The sequence below is a fragment of the Rhinatrema bivittatum genome, chromosome 3 (genome assembly GCF_901001135.1).
Source record: "Rhinatrema bivittatum chromosome 3, aRhiBiv1.1, whole genome shotgun sequence".
NCBI lineage: Eukaryota > Metazoa > Chordata > Amphibia > Gymnophiona > Rhinatrematidae > Rhinatrema > Rhinatrema bivittatum.
In genome coordinates this window covers 15,460,621-15,480,988 of record NC_042617.1, presented here as the reverse complement: position 1 = coordinate 15,480,988, position 20,368 = coordinate 15,460,621, and the positions used below count along the sequence as shown (strand labels likewise).

General features: G+C 45.5%; 1 protein-coding gene across 1 annotated transcript in view; it reads right to left on the bottom strand.

Moving 5' to 3' along the window:
• The window catches only part of DNAH8 (dynein axonemal heavy chain 8), a 1,926,251-nt gene that overhangs the window by 544,158 nt on the left and 1,361,725 nt on the right, over positions 1–20,368 (bottom strand). Inside the window, 1 exon segment of the mRNA XM_029592920.1 lies at positions 12,330–12,460. Coding sequence (XP_029448780.1) covers positions 12,330–12,460 — 131 coding nt within the window.

Here is a 20,368-nt window from a genome sequence, read left to right as displayed (position 1 = left end):
TCATATACCCATGTATTTGTTCTTCATATTTTAAAGGGATTTGCAAATAGATTTTCCACATATTATTTAGGAACATTTATCCTTGTAAATCAGCTTTTACATTTGTAAGTCAGGGTATTTTATAAGATACGAGTCGCAATGAAATAATTGGTTTTACCAGTTAGTCTGCCAGTTCGCCCAGTCCAAATGCAGCTCGTAAAGTTCCTCCTGGCTCTTCAGCCCGAAGTTGCCTCATTTTACCCAGACCCCTCACTCAGTCATTTTTTTCACTTTTGAGATGTTTATAATCACTTACACCAGAAACTGAGCAGGAGTAAATATACACAAATTAAAGACTTATGTGCGTCACTTTAGCAGGTTGTAAACTAGCAACCTGTGCACATAAATGTTGTCCTCGCCTCTTGCACACTCCTATTTAAACACACAAAGTTACTCATGGATCCCGATTTATGTGCGTATTTTGCAGTTTTGAAAATAGCATATACTTGTGTTGAATTCATGTACCCTTAAACCGAGGGGGAATTGTCGCAACCTACAGGGAGGAGACCGGCATATCCTCATCTTCGGTAGGCAGACCCAGATGAGGCAGAGACTCAACCGAGGCTTCGCCTTTCCCAGTCCACATTCCCTCAGGTTGAGGCTTTGGGTGCCAGGACCATCAGATCTTAGGTGGGGGCCTCTGCTGGTGGAGGCCAGATCTGTTGAGGTCGCTGGGTCGGAATGGATATAGATAAGGCGAGTCCAGTAGCAGGCAGTGGCTGGTGGGCAGGCAGCAGTCGGAAGTATCCAAGGACAGGCAGTGGTCAGTGGCAGGCAGTGGTCAAGTGAATCCAGAAGTTAGGCCAAGGTCAACACCAGGTATCCGTCTGAAGGGAAGGAGAGATAGATAGGCAGGAGGACGAGGAGAAGAACAGGAGGCAACAAGGAGACAAAGATAACTGAAGAACTGAAAACAAGGTCACTGAACTTGAAGATCTGAAGACGGGGCATTGGAACCGAAGAACAGTAGACAAGGACACTGGCACTGAAGACGAGGACAAGGATCACAGGAATTGAAGATGAAGAATGCTGGAGTAACTCACACTACTAAGTAGAAAGACCTGTTGCTGAGGCAAGGAAGAGGTAAACAGGAGGGCCTTTTATGTTGCGTTGGATGTGGAGTGGGCTGATAGGCAGAGGTCGCTGGAGCTTCACCTATACCAGCCCTCGTTCCCCGTGGGTTGAACCTTTGGGTGCCGAGGCTGGTGGGACTTAGGTGGGGCTCGGTATAAAGTTGCAGGAGAAGTTGGTTCATCCCAGAGTCAGCAGGTGAGAGGTGGTGCAGTCCTACTCTAGACTGGATAATGTCCTGGAAACTCGGGTGCCAATGGAACAAAGGCAGACAGAGGACGCTTGAGCAAAGGTAGGCTGAAGCCTGATGAATCCACATCCAGGAAGAAGGCAGAAGAGGCATCCAATGGTAGGCTTGAGTCAGGGCTAGCGGCGATCCAGAGGCAGTGGCAAGCAAGGCTGATGTCTGATCATGGAGATAATCTATAGCGTAGTCGGATGAAGCAAAGGTCAGGGTCTGGAGATAGGCAATACGTAGTCAGAAAAGCAGAGATCTGGGACTGGAGATAGGCTGTAGCGTGATAAGGCAAAGCGGAGGTCTGGGTCTGGAGATAGGCTGTAGCGTAGTCAAGTGAAGTAAAGCCAAAGTCTGTGTAGTCAATGCAAAGCATAAGCAGAGCAGGAACAAGGAAATAGGAACCAGGAACAAAGAGGATCAGGAATGCAGGGAAGAGACAAATCTCTTAGTAGCAACGAGTTCTCGACCAGCGAGAAGACCTGTTGCAAAGGCAACGCTATGGAGCGGAGCCTGAGCTTAAATACTATGAATAGGTTGACGTCATCATCCGTGGCTGTGGCTAGGTTCCTGCTGTGGTCCCTAGTTAAGGATCAGCAATGCACGTGCGTACCTAGGGAGGGGCGCTGCGCGGGTAGTGGCGTCTCTCCATGGGCCACGTGGAGAGGCCCGATGAGGAGTAGCAGCAGGACTGGGAATGCCGGGGACTTTGGCAGAGTCGGAGGCACCGGGGGAGGCCTGAGGAAGGAGCTGGCAGCCCACCGCCACCAGCGAGGAGGAACCAGAGGCTGGAGTCCTTGTAAAAAGGTGAGGGGGCCTTGCTGCAGGTCTGCCGCAGAAGGCACGCATAACATTTTATAGGCCTAATGGTGTGAGGTCATCAAGGGGTGCCACTGGACCTTTCCTGCCGCTGGTCATATGAACATAAGAATATAAGATATGCCATACTGGGCCAGACCAAGGGTCCATCAAGCTCAGTATCCTGTTTCCAACAGTGACGAATCCAAGTCACAAGTACCTGGCAAATACCCAAACCTTCTATAAATCACAAGCTACTATTGCTTATTAAATATCCTAATAGCAGTTTATGGGTTTTTCTTCTAGGAACTTATCCAAACCTTTTTTAAACCCAGTTACACTACCTGCTGTAACCACATCCTAGGGCAATAATTTTCAAAGCTTAACTATGTGCTGAGTGAAAAAGAATTTTCTTAGATTGGTTTTAAATGTGCTACTTGCTAAAATCATGGAATGCCCCCTGGTCCTTTTATTATCTGAGAGAGTAAATAACTGATTTACATTAACTTGTTCATGATTTTGTAGACTTCTATCATATCATCCTTCAGTCATCTCTTCTCCAAACTGAACAGCCCTAACTTTAGCAATTTCTCATAGGGCAGCCGTTCCATGACCCTTATCATTTTGGTCACCCTTCTCTGCACTTTCTCTAGGGCAGCTATATCCTTTTTGAGATGTGGTGACCAGAATTGCATACAGTATTTAAGGTGCGGTCTCACCATGGAGCAACACAAAGGCATTATGACATTTTCTGTTTTATTCACCATTCCCTTCCTAATAATTCCTAACATTCTGCTTTTTGATTGCCACAGCACACTGAGCTGACATAAGAACATGCCATACTGGGTCAGACAAAGGGTCCATCAAGCCCAGCATCCTGTTTCCAACAATGGCCAATCCAGGCCACAAGAACCTGGCAAGTACCCAAAAACTAAGTCTATCCCATGCTACTGTTGCTAATAATAGCAGAGGCTATTCTCTAAGTCAACTTAATTAATAGTAGGTAATGGACTTCTCCTCCAAGAACTTATCCAAACCTTTTTTAAACACAGCTACACTAATTGCACTAACCACATCCTCTGGCAACGATTTCCATGTATTATCCACTATGACGCCTAGATCTCTTTCCTGGGTCGTAACTCTTAAGATAGACCCTAACATTGTGTAGCTACAGCAAGGGTTATTTTTCCCTATATGCATCGCTTTGCTCTTGACATTTGGAAGCCCAATATTCCAGTCTCACAAGGTCCTCCTGAAATTCATCACAATCCGCTTGAGATTTACCTACTCTGCATAATTTTGTCATCTGCAAATTTCATCACCTCACTCATTGTACCTTTTTCCAGATCATTTAGAAATATATTAAAAAGCACTGGTCCAAGTACAGATTCTTGAGGCACTCCACTGTTTACCTTTTTCCACTGTGAAAACTAACCATTTAATCCTAGTCTCTGTTTCCTGACTTTAAAGGGCATGACGTCAGGCATGCACGTGCCTTTGGAGCAGCTTGAGCGATCGTCATTGGCATCCTACCATGAATAACATTGGCAGCGTCTTGCTGCATTGAGGCACAGTATCCCACCGTGCTGGAGAGTAATAGAGCTTGACAGCTTTGGGGAATGGTGCGTGAGGCCAGGCCTGAGGAGTAAGAGAGGCATTTTGAGGGAGAAGCTCGCGGACCACCAAACACAACAACTTGCATACTTTTTTATGCACACATGTGGTATTGGCTGGGATATTCAGTGGGAAATGTAAGTGGTTAAGTCCCATTGAATATAGCCAGTTAGATTTAAAGTTAACTGGTGTAACATACCAGTGACCATGCACTTCTGCCTCACAATCCAGGTTCTGCTGCTGAAACCTGCGGCCTTTTGAAATTCTCCAGCATGGTTCCTGGCATTTGGCTTCTGCTATACATCCCACTCTATCTGTGGTGCACTACAACTTATAGTTTTAATATGCCTGACTTCATGAACTTCCTGTGGTGCTGGCTAATGATGTCAGCACTACTCCTGCATATACAGAAGTCCATTGCATTCACTGGGTGCCTTAGTAACAGGTCTTGCTTCCTGCTCCTGAGTCTCTTCGCTGTTCTGGATCTGACTACTCCTTGTGACCTGGCTTTGTTCCTGTCCTTGTACTACTTGCCGCCTGCTCTGACCTTGGATTGTTTCTTGCCTGTGCCTGCACACTACCTGCCATGAACTCTGACTCTCACCTGTGCCTGAATGCTGCCTCTCCTGACATTGAATTGACTATCGCCTATGTATGCCTGTCCCAATCTCAGCCATGGTGTCTCAGACATGGTATCTCTGGTCCTACGCATCAGCTACTCCCTTGTGAGGGCTACCTTACTCCATCGGAGGGTGTCTTGTGACGCAGATCTTCACTGTGGCCCTAGGCCTCCCTCCAGGTATGTGACAGTCATGACAACTGGGTACATTTACCTAGATAACTTTAGACCTATTCTCCACTATAAACAAACTTAGTTGGGTTGTGTTGAATATCAGCACTACCCAACTAAGTTTAAGCACCACCCTAGGAAAATCTCTGCACCACCTCTTTTTATCTGGTAAGTTTTAGTCAAATAATGACTTACCCAGCTAAAACATACTCATTCTGTTGGGCAGAAAATTAAACATTTGGTGGGATTTTCCAGATTAAGACCTGCACATAGCCAAAGTCTTTCAATACTGAGCACCACTATACATTTTGATGTAAAGTCAAAAGGTACTTTTACCCATGAGATTTGCACCAGTTTTTGAAAGAAAAACATGCGTATTCTTTCCCTTTGAAAACTGCTGAAGGAAAAAGTAGCTACAGAGATTTTCATCTCCTTATTCTGAGGATACTTTTTTCCGGTCAAAGCAATGTACTTAATTGTTGGCTCCTTGGCCTAACATCAGCCTGGGAATGTTGCCAAAAATGTGGGTAAAAATGCATGCATTTTACTTTTACCCAAATGCAGGATGGGTGCATCTCAGTGCAATAGGGACTTATCACTAGGGAGTGGATGGTTCGCTCATCTTGGTACAGCCGATTGTGGGGCGGATCATGCATGGGTTACTTCAGCTGCAGCCTACCCTATGGACTCCAGCGGTGTCCTGGGCCTTAATGTAGTGTTGGCTCTGCTGATGAAACCACCGTTTCAGCCACTACACTCCTTGACACCAAGTATTTGACCTGGAAGGTCATATTCTTGGTGGAAATCACATTGGCATGCAGGTCTCACCTAAAGCTAGGTCTAGTTTTCAACTAACCTCGACCGTCACACCTTGACTCTCTGATGGGGTGGAAAATTATAAAGAATCGTTGGGTCCTAACATAGCTTTGGTGGTTCATATTATTCCCTTAACCTATCTCCACATACAGGTTCTTCAGTATCAAAATTCATGAAAGGTTTATGGCATATAAGTCCTCCTGTAGCCAAGTCATCAGCACCATGAGATCTCAGTGTGGTATTGGCACAGCTCATGAAGCCTCCTTACAAACTGTTGGAGTCAGCTTCCTTAAAACTTCTCACATGGAAAATATTATTCATATTTGCATTACATTGGCTAGAAGAGTCAGTGAGCTTCAAGCATTAGTGCATTCCTCACTGTATATGCAGTTTTTCTACAATAGAGAGGTGCTCTTCACTCACCCAAAGTTTCTATCAAAAGTGGTGTTGGATTTTCATATAAATCAAGCTATCATGTTACATATGTTCTTTTTAAGGCTATATGCACATTTCCTTATTTATGTATTTATTTATGCTTTTTATACACCATCATTCCAGAGGTAGATCACAATGATTTCCCTATTTAGCATTGAGTTACATTGTAAATAAGGTTATAGAAAAATTCAAACAGCATTAGAATAAATGAGAAAGTAACCAATATAGGAAAAATAGTAATTACATCAACAATGGATTAAAAAGTTCAAGAGGTAATTCAAAAAGAGTTGAAATATACAAATCTGAAGAGATTTTGTCAAAGATTTATTTTAAGTTACTTCATAGGCTTTTTTAAAGAGCCAATTCCCTCATTTATCAAAATGCGCTAAGGCGTTTTTGCATGTGTTAAGGGCTTATCACATGCAAAAAGCGCCATTAACACATGCGATAGCACCATATCGTATGGTGCGATGCAAATCCAGGGGAACCCCCCCTTGACCCACAATAATTGATGTAAAGCCAAATTACGACATTCCCCATACAACTTCCCCTACAAAAAAGATATTCTGGTTCTGGTGTCATCTCAGTAACAGCAACTCAAACTCCTTCTACTACCAGGCTCAAAAGCCCTACTTATGAAAAGACAGCAGTTTACCACCAATGCATGTCCTCTTGAGAAAACACAACAATAAGACTGATACACCTCGGTTACACACACAGAACCGACCTAACATACTCCTAGGATCTGCAGTTATGTTCTTGAAACTCTTGCTCCTTCCCCACCTTGGCTTTGGTTGATTCAGGAGCCAGCAGGAACTTCCTTGAGAAGGATTTGGTCCAACTCTAGGCATTTCTACCCATCTCATTGAGAAACCACTACTTATTGCCTCCATCCACGGCGATCCACTACCAGAAAGAATCTCTGAAGTCACTGTTCCTGTCCACCTCCTCACTGGAACTCTGCATGAGGAGGAGGTAGAATTCTTCATCCTGGATAAATCCATCCATCCAGTGGTGCTAGGGTTACCATGGCTTCAGCACCATTCACCTCACTTTGATTGGGAGACCCTACAAATCGCCAAATGGAGTGCTGCTTATCATCGCACTTGTCTCAGGAGAATAGAACTGCCTTCAGTGATCCCGCTAGCGGTTACAGTCTGAGGCCTTCCTACGCCATAAGCTGACTTTGGGGATGTGTTCTCGAAACAGAAGGCTGATATCCTTTTGCCATACCGTGAGTTTGACTACCCCATTGATTTATTGCCGGGTACCACACCCCCAAGGAGCAGATCCTACCCTTTGTCCGTACCAGAGACCTGGACTATTTCGGACTATATCCGTGAAAACTTGGCTAAAGGCTTTATCTGTCCCTCCATGTCGCCTGCTAGTGCAGGCTTCTTCTTTGTTACCAAGAAGGATGGGTCATTACGACCATGCATAGACTATCGTGGCTTGAATGCCATCACTCGCAAGGATAGGTATCCTCTGCCCTTGATTAATGAGTTGTTAGATCACCTCCAAGGGGTGACCATCTTTACCAAGTTGGACTTGCAAGGAGCCTATAACCTAGTTTGTATCCGTCCTGAAGATGTCTGGAAGACAGAATTTAACACCAGAGATGGACATTATGAATACCTTGTGATGCCATTTGGCCTTTGCAACACCCCTGCAGTGTTCCAACACAGGATCAATGAAATCTTTCGCAACCTCCTCTATGGGAAGGTCATCACCTATCTAGATGACATCCTTATTTTCTCTAAGGATCTTGCCACCCATTGTTTGGATGTCCACACAGTGCTGCAGCATCTGCGGGAGAATCACCTATTTGCCAAGCTGTTATGATCTGTTATTTTATTTATTTATTTATTTAACAGCTTTTAATATACCGGTGTACGTGCGGGCACATCACGCCGGTTTACAATAAAACTTGAAAAAGGAGGAAAGTTATAAAAAACAGGGAGCGGGTGAGGGAGCAGACTCTGTTAGACTCTGTTAGACTCCGAGGGCAGAGTTAGCAATCTGTTAGGGTCTGCTCCTCAGGGGAGGAGTAGCAATCTTATTATGAATATGCTCCTCCAGAAGAGAGGAGTAAGCAATCTGTAATGGTCGGTTGCTGAATACTTCTGCTGAGGGAGGAGTTGGTACTCTGTTATCAGCAAAGTGTTTGGAGAGGGCAATCTGCTGTAGAAGAATATAGATAGGTGAATCCTTGGGCCGATGGAAGATGACAGCGCTTCCAGGAGGATATCCTGAGAGGGACCACCGGCTAGGCTGAGTATGGAGACAGACACAATTAGGTCTTTTTATTAGACAGGTTAGCAGAACCACCAGAGGTGGCAGTAGTGAGTAGTTATGCCCGGCAGGGCTGAAGTCCCTCAGGAACTGGAACAGCGATCACAGGGTGGCTGAGCTGTAAAGAGACTGTAGATATTGAGTAGATAGAGTATGCTGTGTTCATAGCCAGAACTAGAAGACAACTCTCACATAAGGTCTTAAAGAAGCTCAGTAGCTGGAAAGGGTTAGACCCTCGAGGAGCGAGTACCTGGTTCCAGGGAAAGCTCAGAGAGCGCAATGATAACTCACAAATGTCTGTATCTGTGATAGCTTCCAGGTAGTAGAGAATCTTCAGAGTGTCCAGGAACATGGGCCCTCAAGGAGTGAGTACAGGTTCCTATCTGCAATCTGAAATAGAGAAAAGAGAGCGAGGCAACCCGAGGAGCGGGTACCTCTGGTAAGTCCGAGGAGGCAGAGTAGCATAGAGAGAAGCGAGTCCAAAGAATCCCCGCTATCAATCCTTGCTAACTTGCTTTGTTAGCAAAAGTGGAGACCTTTTATATTGGAAGCGGATGATGTCAATTCAGGGAGATGCCCCCGAGGTTCGCGCCCTTGCTGGTACATACATCAGAGCATGCGCGAGCGCTCTTACATCATCAGGACATGGCGGATCCGCAGCGTCGAGCCAGTCCGGGGACGCCGGAGGGAGACGGCATGGTGATGCCACAGCAGCAAGCATCCATCAGACCCAGTGGGAGTCGCCACACAGGTAGAGAGACCAGAATGAGGGCATCAGGCTGCGACGGACGCAATACAAGCTAAATAAATGCTTGTTTGAAAAACAGAGTCTACTCTTCCTTGGTTACAGCATTTCCCAACATGGCTTCTCCATGGACCCCAGTAAGTTGCGAAGCATCCAAGACTGGCCCCAACCTATGAGCTTCCGAACACTCTAGAGGTTCCCTGGTTTTACCAACTACTACCGCCACTTCATAGCGAATTATTCTCTGGTTCCCGCACCTCTCACGGCCCTTACCCTTAAGAGTAGTGATACGAAGAATTGGACTCCAGAGGTGATTGCCACTTTCCAAGCTCTGAAAGACTCCTTCTTGTTCGGGCCATGCTTGTGAAAGTTGACTCCTCCACCATTGGAGCTGGGGTGGAGCTAAGCCAGCATTCCCCAAAAGGGGTCCTGCGCCCTTGCTCCTTCTATCCCACAAGTTCTCCCCCATAGAACAAAATTATAGCATTGGAGATTGAGAACTCCTTGCAATTAAACTTGCTCTCGAGGAATGCTGCCCTTGGCTGGAGGGCACCCAACATCTGTTTATAATTTTCATAGACCACAAGAACCTTGAGCATCTCTGGCATGCCCAGTGTCTAAATGCTCACCAGGCCCGCTGGGCATTATCCTTCACCCGATTTTACTTCGACCTTTGATACTGTCCTGCCGAGAAGAACCTCCAGGCTGATACCCTGTCTTGTTCCTTTGAACCCGAAGACTCCCAACAAGAGCCTTGCCACATAATCAATCCTGCCTGTATCTCATTGTCCGCCACTGTGACTGTATCTGCAGGGAAAACAGTGGTGCCCAGCAGGCTTCATGAAAAAGTGCTACATTGGGCACACGACTCTCGAGTAGCTGACCATCTTGGACACACTCGGACTTTGTCCCTCTTACAGCGCTACTATTGGTGGCCCACCATGTCCTCTGATACACATGTGTATGTAGACTCTTGTCCTACGTACACCCAACAGAAGCCTCCGGTGGGCCGACCGTGGGGCCTGTTGCAGCATTTACCTGCCCTGAAGAACCCTGGACTCACCTGTCTACCTTGGAACAGGGGTATTTGTTTCTATTTCTCCAGTTTTGTACTGCATGCAGATTGGCTTTTTTGGGTTTCCATTCCAGTTTCTGTCTCCATTAGGGATGTGAATTGTGTGCCCGATCGTCTTAACGATCGGGTTCGGCTAGAGGGAGAAAAAAATCTGATCGGTGGTGATGTGAATCGGAATCGGTTCCGATTCACATCGTTAATTTTTTTTTAGTGAGGCCCGACCCTTTAAAATTGACCCCTTACCTTTCCCCACCCTCCCGAACCCCCCCAAAACTTTTTACGAGTACCTGGTGATCCAGTGGGGGCACGGGGACCGACCTCCCGCTCTCGGGCCATCGGCGCCATTTTGTCTGCCACTCAAAAATGGCAGCCCGATTAAAAAAAAAAACCCACCCGACCCTTTACGATGGCGCCGGCCATCTTTAAAGATGGCGCCGGCCAGCCAGTGCTCCTACCATGTGACAGGGGCCGGCCAATGGCACAGATACCCTGTCACATGGTAAGGGCAAAGGGCCATCGGTGCCATCTTTATGAGTGGCAGCCGACGGCCTGAGAATGGGAGATCGCTCCCGGGACTACCACTAGACCACCAGGTAATTTTAAAATGTTTTGGGGGGCTCGAGAGTGGGGTAAGCTAAGGGGTCATTTTTAAAGGGTTGGGTGGGATTTTCTTTTATCGGGCCATTGGCGCCATTTTTGAGTGGCAGCCAAAATGGCGCCGATGGCCCGAGAGCAGGAGATCGGTCCCCGTGCCCCCACTGGACCACCAGGTACTCGTAAAAAGTTTTGGGGGGGGGGTTCGGGAGGGTGGGGGAAGGTAAGGGATTAGTTTTATAGGGTTGGGGTGAGTTTAGGGGTTGTTTTGGTGTGCCGGTTTTCCCGCCCTCCCCCTCCCCCGATTTACAATTTTTCACGATAAATCGGGGGAATTTCTATTGTATTGTGACTCTTAACGATTTTTGACGATTTAAAAAATATCTGACGATTTTTTTAAATCGTCAAAAAACGATTCACATCCCTAGTCTCCATATTTGTAATTTGTGGTCTTTTTGTACTTGGTGAAAGTCAATTTTGTGTGTGTGACTGAAGTGAGGTATTTAACTAGGACATGCATTGATGGTAAACTGCTGTCTTTTTATAAGTAGGGCTGTTGCGCCTGGTAGTAGAGGGAGTTTGTGTTGCTGTTATTGAGATAATACCAGGATATCATTTTTGTATGGTGAGTTGTGTTGAGCACGCCTCTCCCTATGAAGACAAGCATCTTTCTGACTTTTGCTGTCGCTTTTATCACCTTTTTGGCAACCTTAAGATCATCAGATACAATCACCCCCAGATCCTGCTTTTCTTTCATGTTTAAAAGAATTTCATCTCCCATATTTTTGGTTTTTTTGCATCCTAAGATGGTAACTTTCAAAGGGGCTTGTGGCTGCACATTGACGTGTGTGTATTGGTGCGCATCCAGGGATGCGGCTATTTTATAACATATGCATACATATAAACATATGTTATAAAATAGCATAGGGACGAGTATGTGTGCATCCTATTTTGCAACTGAGCATGCACAGCCAGACACAGCCAGATCTAAGACACATAAGTGTGGGAATTTTATAAGGAACCCACATCTTTCTGTCTAAAATTCTCCGGAATTACTCTCGATTCTATAGAAGCATCAAAAAGATCAGCCAGCGGAGCTGTCAGAACTTCTCTAAATATCCTTAGTACCCTACCCTTGGATGTATCCCATCTGGCCTCATTAAAGCAGATTTTTAAAGCCCTGTGCGCGTAAATTCCGGCCTTTACGCACGTGGCCGGGCTTTACACGAGCCGGGCGAATCCTCCAAGATGCCCTGCCATGACGTAAAAGCCGGGATGCGCTCAAGTGCTGGGCCTCTTGGAAGGGGCGGGTCGGTGGGCGTGTTTTGGGGGGGAGGAGTGGGGGGGGGAGGGGGGGAGCCGGGACAGTGCCATGGTATGCTGTCCTGGCGCGCACGTTACTTCAGGTCGGGGCCTGAAGTAACTTGAAAAATAAAAGGTAAAAAATTTTAAAAATGCTCCGGGGCTCATTCGGATGTTATCATAGTACAAGGACCGAGACTTCTTCGCTCTAATTGCTATGGTGCTGCATCCACACCATCCCCAGTCCTAGTCAGCCCTGGGAGCAGAGAATCTGACAAGGAAATTGACCCTTGTACAACTTTTTTTTGCTGCCAATAAAATGTATCCATAACTTCAGTTTTCTGCAAGACCAGTATAGCTACTAGGAGTCTAGTGCCATTGTACTGCGCAGATTCTAAAAGACAAAGGTTAAATAAAGATTAATTACACATACTTTCTAAAAAAACACTACTTTCTCAATGGCAGATTATAGAGAAAGAAAGCAACTGTGCACCTTAGAGTTGTACTTTTTAATATTTCTTACTTGGTTAAAGTGATTTGAAATATTTTATATCCGGCTATGAAGGAGGCCAATCTTGAAAGACTTTGCTTCCCTGAACCACCAACTCCTACCAACAGAGCATTTCCACATGATGTTCGGATTACTCGAGAAATCTAGGATACAAATTACAAAAAACATATTGTTTATTAATGAGTGAACAACTAAAAGTAACTAACTGCTGCTTCTGAGCCTGCTCTCAAAATGTTCCTTAGACATTTTAAACAGGGTTTCTCGCAAATGAATGCCTGTGAGCACAATCAGCTTTTTTTTTTACTTTTTATTTATGAATGGAAATATTATAATATAAAGCAATATAATAGTGATACATAAAATAAAAGGAACAAGGAGATCCATAAATGAAATACATTGGCATAATACTGTAATCCTAGTCCACAATATAGGATTCCATAGCTGCCAAAAAAAAACCTACATGCGCACGCATGTTATAAAATCGGGCGTACATTTGTGCGTGCCGGATAGCGCGCAAAAATGTAGGCCGTACGCGTACCTTTTAAAATCTGCCCCTATGCGGTAGATTTGAATCATAATTAAAATCATATCCACTGTGTTCCGGTTTAGACCAAGGCTACATTTATAAAGCACCTGCAATGATACAGAAGAATTTATTTGGGTCCTACTACAATCTGTTCCACATCTATGGGATCAATTTTCAAAAAATGTTTAGTGCTTCACTTAGATGCCTCTAGCTAGGTGGACCAGCTGAAATGTACATCTAAGATTTCAGTCAATAATTCCCCTAAATATAGATATCTAGGGGGAAATTTTCATACTGTCCACTTAGCTGCAAAGTCCACTGATACTTTTTATATATGGACTTTGTACCAGTTTTCAAAATGAAAATACATGTGTACTTCCACTTTGAATATTACCAGCATAGATCTGCATCTCCTTTTTCTGCAGGTACCTCTCCCAACTAAAAAACCAGACATACTTTTAAAAATACATAAGTATGCACTCTGGGGCAGATCTTTAAACTTGCGAGCAGGCGTAGATTTGTTCGCGCAAACCAGCGTGAACAAATCTACGCCTGATTTTATAACATGCGCGAGCTGCCGGACACATGTTATAAAATCCAGAGTCGGCGCGTGCAAGGGGGTGCACAACTGTGCAACTTGCGCACACTGAGCCGCGCAGCCTTCCTCCGTTCCCTCCGCACCCCCGCACCTTCCCCTCCCTTCCCCTATCTAACCCGCCCCCCAGCCCTATCTAAAACCCCCTCCTGACCTTTATCGGGAAAGTTATGCCTGCCTCTGGGCAGGCGTAACTTGTGCACGCCGGCCAACTGCCGGTGTGCCATCCCCCAGCACAGCGGCTGTTCCGGAGGCCTCAGTCCCGCCCCCGGAACGCCCCAGGGCTGATGCCCTGCCCATGGCCCCGCCCCTGGAATGCCCCTTTTTTGAAGCCCCGGGACATACGCGCGTCCCGGGGCTTGTGCGCGCCGCCGAGCCTATGCAAGATAGGCTTGGTGCGCGCAGGGGCAGCTTTTTGGGGGTTACGCGCGTATGTTACACGCATAACTCTTTGAAAATCTTTCCCATTGTTTCAATCCCCATCCTAACTGTGCACCTAGCACCTAGTAAATGTGGGTAAACATGCTTGCATTGTGAAGCTTTATTTATAAATACAAAAATCACATAGGGTAGTGAAGAAAACTCCAAATATAAAAACAAACCTAAGTCCTTTGCTAAAAATAATTCAAATTCTGAGCAACATTTTCCAAAGACGGGTAGTAGAAGTTGTTTACCACTGATAAAAGAACAGTTTTATTATTATGTCCAGTGAATCCCATTTAAAGTAATGTAAAAAGAAAGCAAGCCCTGAAGCAGTTGAAGGAGAAATGTGTGCACGTCGGCAATTTTCTGTTGTGCATCACAGTGCTTGATCTTTGAAGTCAGGAACTCTGAAGCCAAAACCTCTGAAGCTGAAATCAACAGAGAAGTACTAAGGGGTCTATTTTAAGACCCGTGCATGTGTGCACAGTTCCCAGTGCACACACATGGATGCGGCTATTTTATAACATACACGCGTCGGCGCGTGTTATAAAGCAGAGTTGCTTACCTGTAACAGGTGTTCTCCCAGGACAGCAGGATGTAGTCCTCACATGTGGGTGACGTCACTAGAAGGAGCCCTATCACGGAAAATGTTTCTGTCAAAGTTTCTAGAACTTTTGACTGGCACACTGAGCATGCCTAGCAAGCCATATTCCCTGTAGTTAGAGGGGTCTCCCTTCAGTCTCGTTTGTAGTAAAAGGTGCAAGCAAAAAAATAAAATTATTTATTTATTTATTTATTTATTTAAGGCTTTTATATACCGACTTTCTTGATACAAATCAAATCAACTCGGTTTACATTGAACTAAGCAGAACTATAACCAACCAATCAACAAGTGACAATTTAAAGGAGCATAAAGTTACATTATAACAAGGATGCCTTAACTGGGAGAAGGAAAAAAAGAGGGGGAGAACGAAGATAAAGCAAAATTGCTTACCTTGTAATAGGTGTTATCCCAGGACAGCAGGATGTAGTCCTCACAAATGGGTGACGTCACTGATGGAGCCCTGAAGCGGGAAGCTTTCTGTCAAAGTTTCTAGAAACTTTTGACTGGCCCTGTGAGGGCACTGAGCATGCCCAGCATGCTATGATATTCTCTGCCACAGGTGTCTCTCTTCAGTCTCGTATGTAGCAAATGCGTTAGCAAAAATAAAATAATAAAGATATGAGGCCCAACTCCGCGGGGTGGCGGGTGGGTTCTGTTAGGACTACATCCTGCTGTCCTGGGATAACACCTATTACAAGGTAAGCAATTTTGCTTTATCCCAGGACAAGCAGGATGCTAGTCCTCACATATGGGTGATTAGCAAGCTAGAGGCTGAGTCATTTGGTAATGAAACAACTGTGAAGTATTGTTGTTGAAATGAGTCAGCCGAAGATCACAGAACATTGGATGTAGAAGGAGTTGGGTTTAAACTGGAAACAAGTTCTTTAAGACAGATTGTCCGTAGGCTGAATCTTGTCTTCCTTGCTTGTCCAAGCAGTAATGAGCTGCAAAAGTGTGAAGAGAACTCCACGTTGCTGCTTTACATATGTCAAGTATTGGCACTGAGCGATAGTGTGCTACTGAGGTTGACATTGCTCTTACTGAGTGTGCTTTTACTCGCCCCTGGAGAGGAAGGCCTGCTTGTTCATAGCAAAACTGTATACAATCTGCCAGCCAATTGGATAGAGTGTGTTTACCCACTGCTTTACCTGGTTTGTTTGGGTCATAGGAAACAAAGAGTTGATTGGATTTTCTGTGGATTGCAGTACGATTTAAGTAGAAAGATAGAGTACGCTTGCGATCCAAGGTATGTAAGGCCCTTTCTCCTTGGTGAGAATGTGGCCTTGGAAAGAATGTGGGTAAAACTATAGATTGGTTTAAGTGGAATTCCGTGACTATCTTAGGGAGGAATTTAGGATGAGTACGGAGAACCACTCTGTCATGTAAGAACTTAGTGTAACGTTCATATGTGACAAGTGCTTGCAATTCACTAACTCTTCTAGCTGATGTAATGGCTATGAGGAAGATAGTTTTCCATGTAAGAAATTTTAGGTCACTGGAATCTATGGGTTCAAAAGGAGAACGCATGAGTCTGGATAAAACCAAATTTAGATCCCATTGTGTGACTGGGTGTCTAATTGGTGGTTTGAGGTGAATTAAACCTCTCATAAATCTGCTGACAAGAGGTTGTGTAGAGATAGGTGCATCTGCTACCTGATTATGGTAAGCTGAAATTGCACTTAAATGTACTCTTACAGATGAAGTCTGGAGACCAGATTCTGAAAGGTGGTACAAGAAGTCTAGTAAATAATTTGTAGGGCAAGTGAAAGGATTGGTGTTGTTTTGCTTGCACCACAAAGTGAACCTCTTCCATTTGGAAGCATAGTTCCTCCGTGTGGAAGGCTTACATGAAGCTACAAGCACTTTGGATATATTGGATGAAAGATTGAGTGGTTGTAAGATCAAGCTTTCAACATCCAAGCTGTCAGTGATAGGGATTGGAGGTTGGGATGGCGCAACCGACCCTGATCCTGAGTTATGAGAGTGGGAGCTACTCCCAGGCGAATGGGATCCCTGACTGAGAGGTCTAGAAGTGTGGAAAACCATACTTATCGAGGCCAATATGGGGCTATGAGTATCATGGTCCCCTTGTCGTGTTGTAGCTTCACTAGAGTTTTGGTTATGAGCGGTATTGGAGGATACGCGTATAGAAGACCTGAGTTCCAAGGGCAAGCAAATGCATCCTTGGCTGGGCTGTTGTTCAAGTTGTATAGGAAACAGTAGTTGTCCACTTTGTGATTCAGATGTGATGCAAAGAGGTCTACTGTTGGTTGTCCCCAAAGTTGAAATATCCTGGTCGCTACTGAGGGATCCAGGGACCATTCGTGTGGTTGGAATTGACGACTGAGTCTGTCCGCCACTACATTGTGAATGCCTGCCAGATAAGTGGCCTTGAGAAACATGGAGTTGTTCAAGGCCCAACCCCATATCTGAGCTGCCTCTTGACAAAGGAGGTATGAGCCTGTCCCTCCTTGTTTATGTACCACATGGCTACTGTGTTGTCCATTTGGATCAGAACAGTCTTGTTTGTAAGGCAGTCCTTGAAGGCATGTAGAGCATAACGTATAGCTCGAAGTTCCAGGAAATTGATTTGAAATGTTGCTTCGAGCTTTGTCCAGGTTCCTTGTGTTTGGAGATTGTCTATGTGAGCTCCCCAACCCAAGGTGGATGCATCTGTAGTCACAGTTATTTGTGGAACTGACGGTTGAAAGGGTAGGCCCTTGCACAAATTGTCCTTGTTCACCCACCATAGTAGAGAAGTACGTAGTTGGTGGGTTACTTGAATTTGAGTATGTAATGGTTGAATGGCTTGGATCCATTGAGATCTTAAAGTCCATTGTGTTATTCTCATGGCTAGATGTGCCATGGGTGTGACGTGAACTGTAGAGGCCATGTGGCCCAGTAGGGTTAGAAACTGATGAGCTATTGCTCATGGTTGTGATCTGAGCCACTGTGCTAGCAGTGAGATTGTTTCTGCCCGATCTTCTGGTAGAAAAGCTTTTGCTAGGTTGGTATTCAATTCTGCTCCTATGAATGGAAGAAGTTGCACTGGTGTCAGGTGAGATTTTTGATAATTGATCAGGAATCCCACTGTATGCAATGTTGTTATTGTTTGATTTAGAGAATCTAGAGTTCCTTGTAGAGTTTGGCTTCTGATGAGCCAGTCGTCTAGGTATGGGAACACATGAGCACCCTGTTTGCATAGATGTGCTGCTATAACTGCCAGACATCTTGTGAATACTCTGGGTGCAGAGGCGAGTCCGAAAGGAAGGACTCTGTATTGGAAGTGTTGATGACCTACTATGAAGCGCAGGTACTTGTGATGAGGAGGGTAGATTGGGATGTGAGTATAAGCATCCTGAAGATCCAGAGAACAAAGCCAATCTCCTTTTTGAAGAAGAGGAAGCATGGTGCCTAATGAAACCATCCTGAATTTTTCTTTCTTTAGAAATTTGTTGAGATTTCTTAGGTCTAGGATGGGGCGTAGGCCTCCTGTTTTCTTTGGAATGAGGAAGTAACGAGAGTAGAATCCTCTGCCCTTCTGAGATTGGGGTACTAACTGTATGGCCCTGATTTTCAGAAGAGTAGATAACTCTGCTTGTAGAGGAATTAGTTGATAATGTTGTTGTGGGTAGGCTCTCGGTGGAAATTCTGGTGGAATTGAAAGGAAATTGAGTTTGTATCCTTGTTGAATTATAGAGAGCACCCATTGGTCTGTTGTTATGGCTTTCCAGTGAGTGTAAAAATGAGACACTCTTCCACCCACTGGAAGTTGTGTGTGAGGGTTTAAAGGAGTGGCTTGTTCTCTGGGCGGTATCTCAAAACCCAGAAGCAGGGCCTGTCTGAGGTGGTGGGTGAGTACAAGGTGCCCTAGGCTGTCTTGCTTGAGTACGTGGTTGTTGAGGTCTAGTAGATATACCCCGAGATGTTTGGGAGTAGTATCTACGTGGTCTGTAGTAAGACCTCCTTGATTCCCTACGGGAAAGTCGTCTAGGAGGCTGTGTAGCAGGATCTTGAGGCATCTGGGACAGTTGGCGTAAAGTCTCTGTGTGATCCTTTAGTTGCTGGATTGCCTCTTGAACTTTCTCCCCAACTAGATTGTCTCCCGTACATGGAAGATCAACAAGTTTTTCCTGAACGTCAGGCCTGAGGTCAGAGGCCTTGAGCCATGCATATCTGCATGCAGCAATGCCCACAGCTGAAGTCCTGGAGGTTGTATCAAAACTGTCGTAGGCCGCTCGTACTTCATGTTTTCCTGCTTCCAGGCCTTTATGTATAATGGCTTGTGCAGGTTCTTGAAGTTGTTCAGGCAAAGATTTTGTGAATTCCTCCATCTGCTTCCATAAATTTCTCTGATACTGTGTCATGTACAGCTGGTATGCAGAGATTCTGGAGTTTAACATTGAAGATTGGTAGACCTTTCTTCCCAAAGAATCAAGGAAGCGATGATCCTTGCCAGGTGGGTTGGAGGAATGAGACCTGATTCTTTTTGATTTTTTCTGGGCAGATTCGACTACCACAGATTGATGTGGTAGTTGTGCCTTTTGGTATCCTGGAGCTGATTGTACTAAATATGATGAATCCACTCTTTTGTTGACAGCTGATACTGTGGATGGATGCTCCCAGATACGATGTTGCAGGTCTAAGAGTACTTCGTGTATTGGGATGGCCAAAACTTGTTTGGGTGGATCCACAAACTGCAGGACCTCTAAAGTGTGTTGCCTTGAGTCCTGTTCAGCTTCCAATTTAAAAGGAATGGTGTCTGCCATATCCTGGATGAAGTTTGAGAAAGAGAGGTCTTCAGGCGGGGACTTCTTTCTTGGTTCTGGAGGTGAGGGATCAGACATGAAGTCCTCAGAGGAGGAGTCTGTGTCTTGACTATCCCAAGAATCTTCTTCTTCCTGTCCATAAAGTTGTTTTGATGTGGATTTATGAGGTAGATGTAGCCCTGATGGACCTGGAAGTGGGTCATCAATGGGAGTAGGTGGAACCCCATGTTCTGCAGGCTTCCTGGGCAAGGTGTCTATGACATCCTGGTACCTTTGAAGTAACCGTTGGAAGGATGATAAGTCCTGAACATCCTCATCATCTATCGGTGTTGGCCTCGATGGCCCTGATGGTTGTCTCGACGTCGACGAGAGTGGCCTTTTTCCTGATGGAGGCGGCAACATGGGCATCGATACAGAAGCAGTCGATGGTAACTGCGCAAATGTCGACGTCGACGTGGTTAATATCATTGGTGTCGACGTCGATTCTTCCAGTGTTCTCGGCGTCACTGCAGACACCGGCATCGGTGGTCCCACCGGCATCGGAAGGTTGCTGGCAGCGATGCTGTGAGCATCGGCATCGATGAGCCCGTCGGAATTAACTGTTCCCTCAAAGCCTGCGATATCGCTTGTCTGATGATATCAGACAATTCCGGCGTTACAACTGATGGTACCAGAGCAGTTGTAAGCGGTGGCGAAGGCTGAGGTGTCGAATCCGCTGCAGGGCCCTGCAGGGGATCAGGTGGTGAAATCGGCGGAGGAGGCCCAGACACCGAGGTTTCCTCCGACCGTGGCCGCTTTGCCGTCGACGGATCCTGGGACGCAGATTCAGACGTCGATGACCTTCGATGTCGATGCCTATGTTTTGTTTTCTGCTGATCAACGGATTTCGTCGATGCGGACGAAGAGGAGGAGTGATCCCCCGACGGTCCCGCGGTGGATTTTTTAAGTAACAAACGCTGTTTCGCTCCGGCCGGAGACGACTTTGATGAGGTGGAAGGTGATGGCATTAACTGAAGATGGAATAAGTGTTCCATTTTTTCTAGTCTAGATTTCCTAGTTTTCGGTGTCATTTCGGCACATTGCGGACAACTTTTGACGTCGTGATTTTCCCCGAGGCAGATTACGCACTCAAGA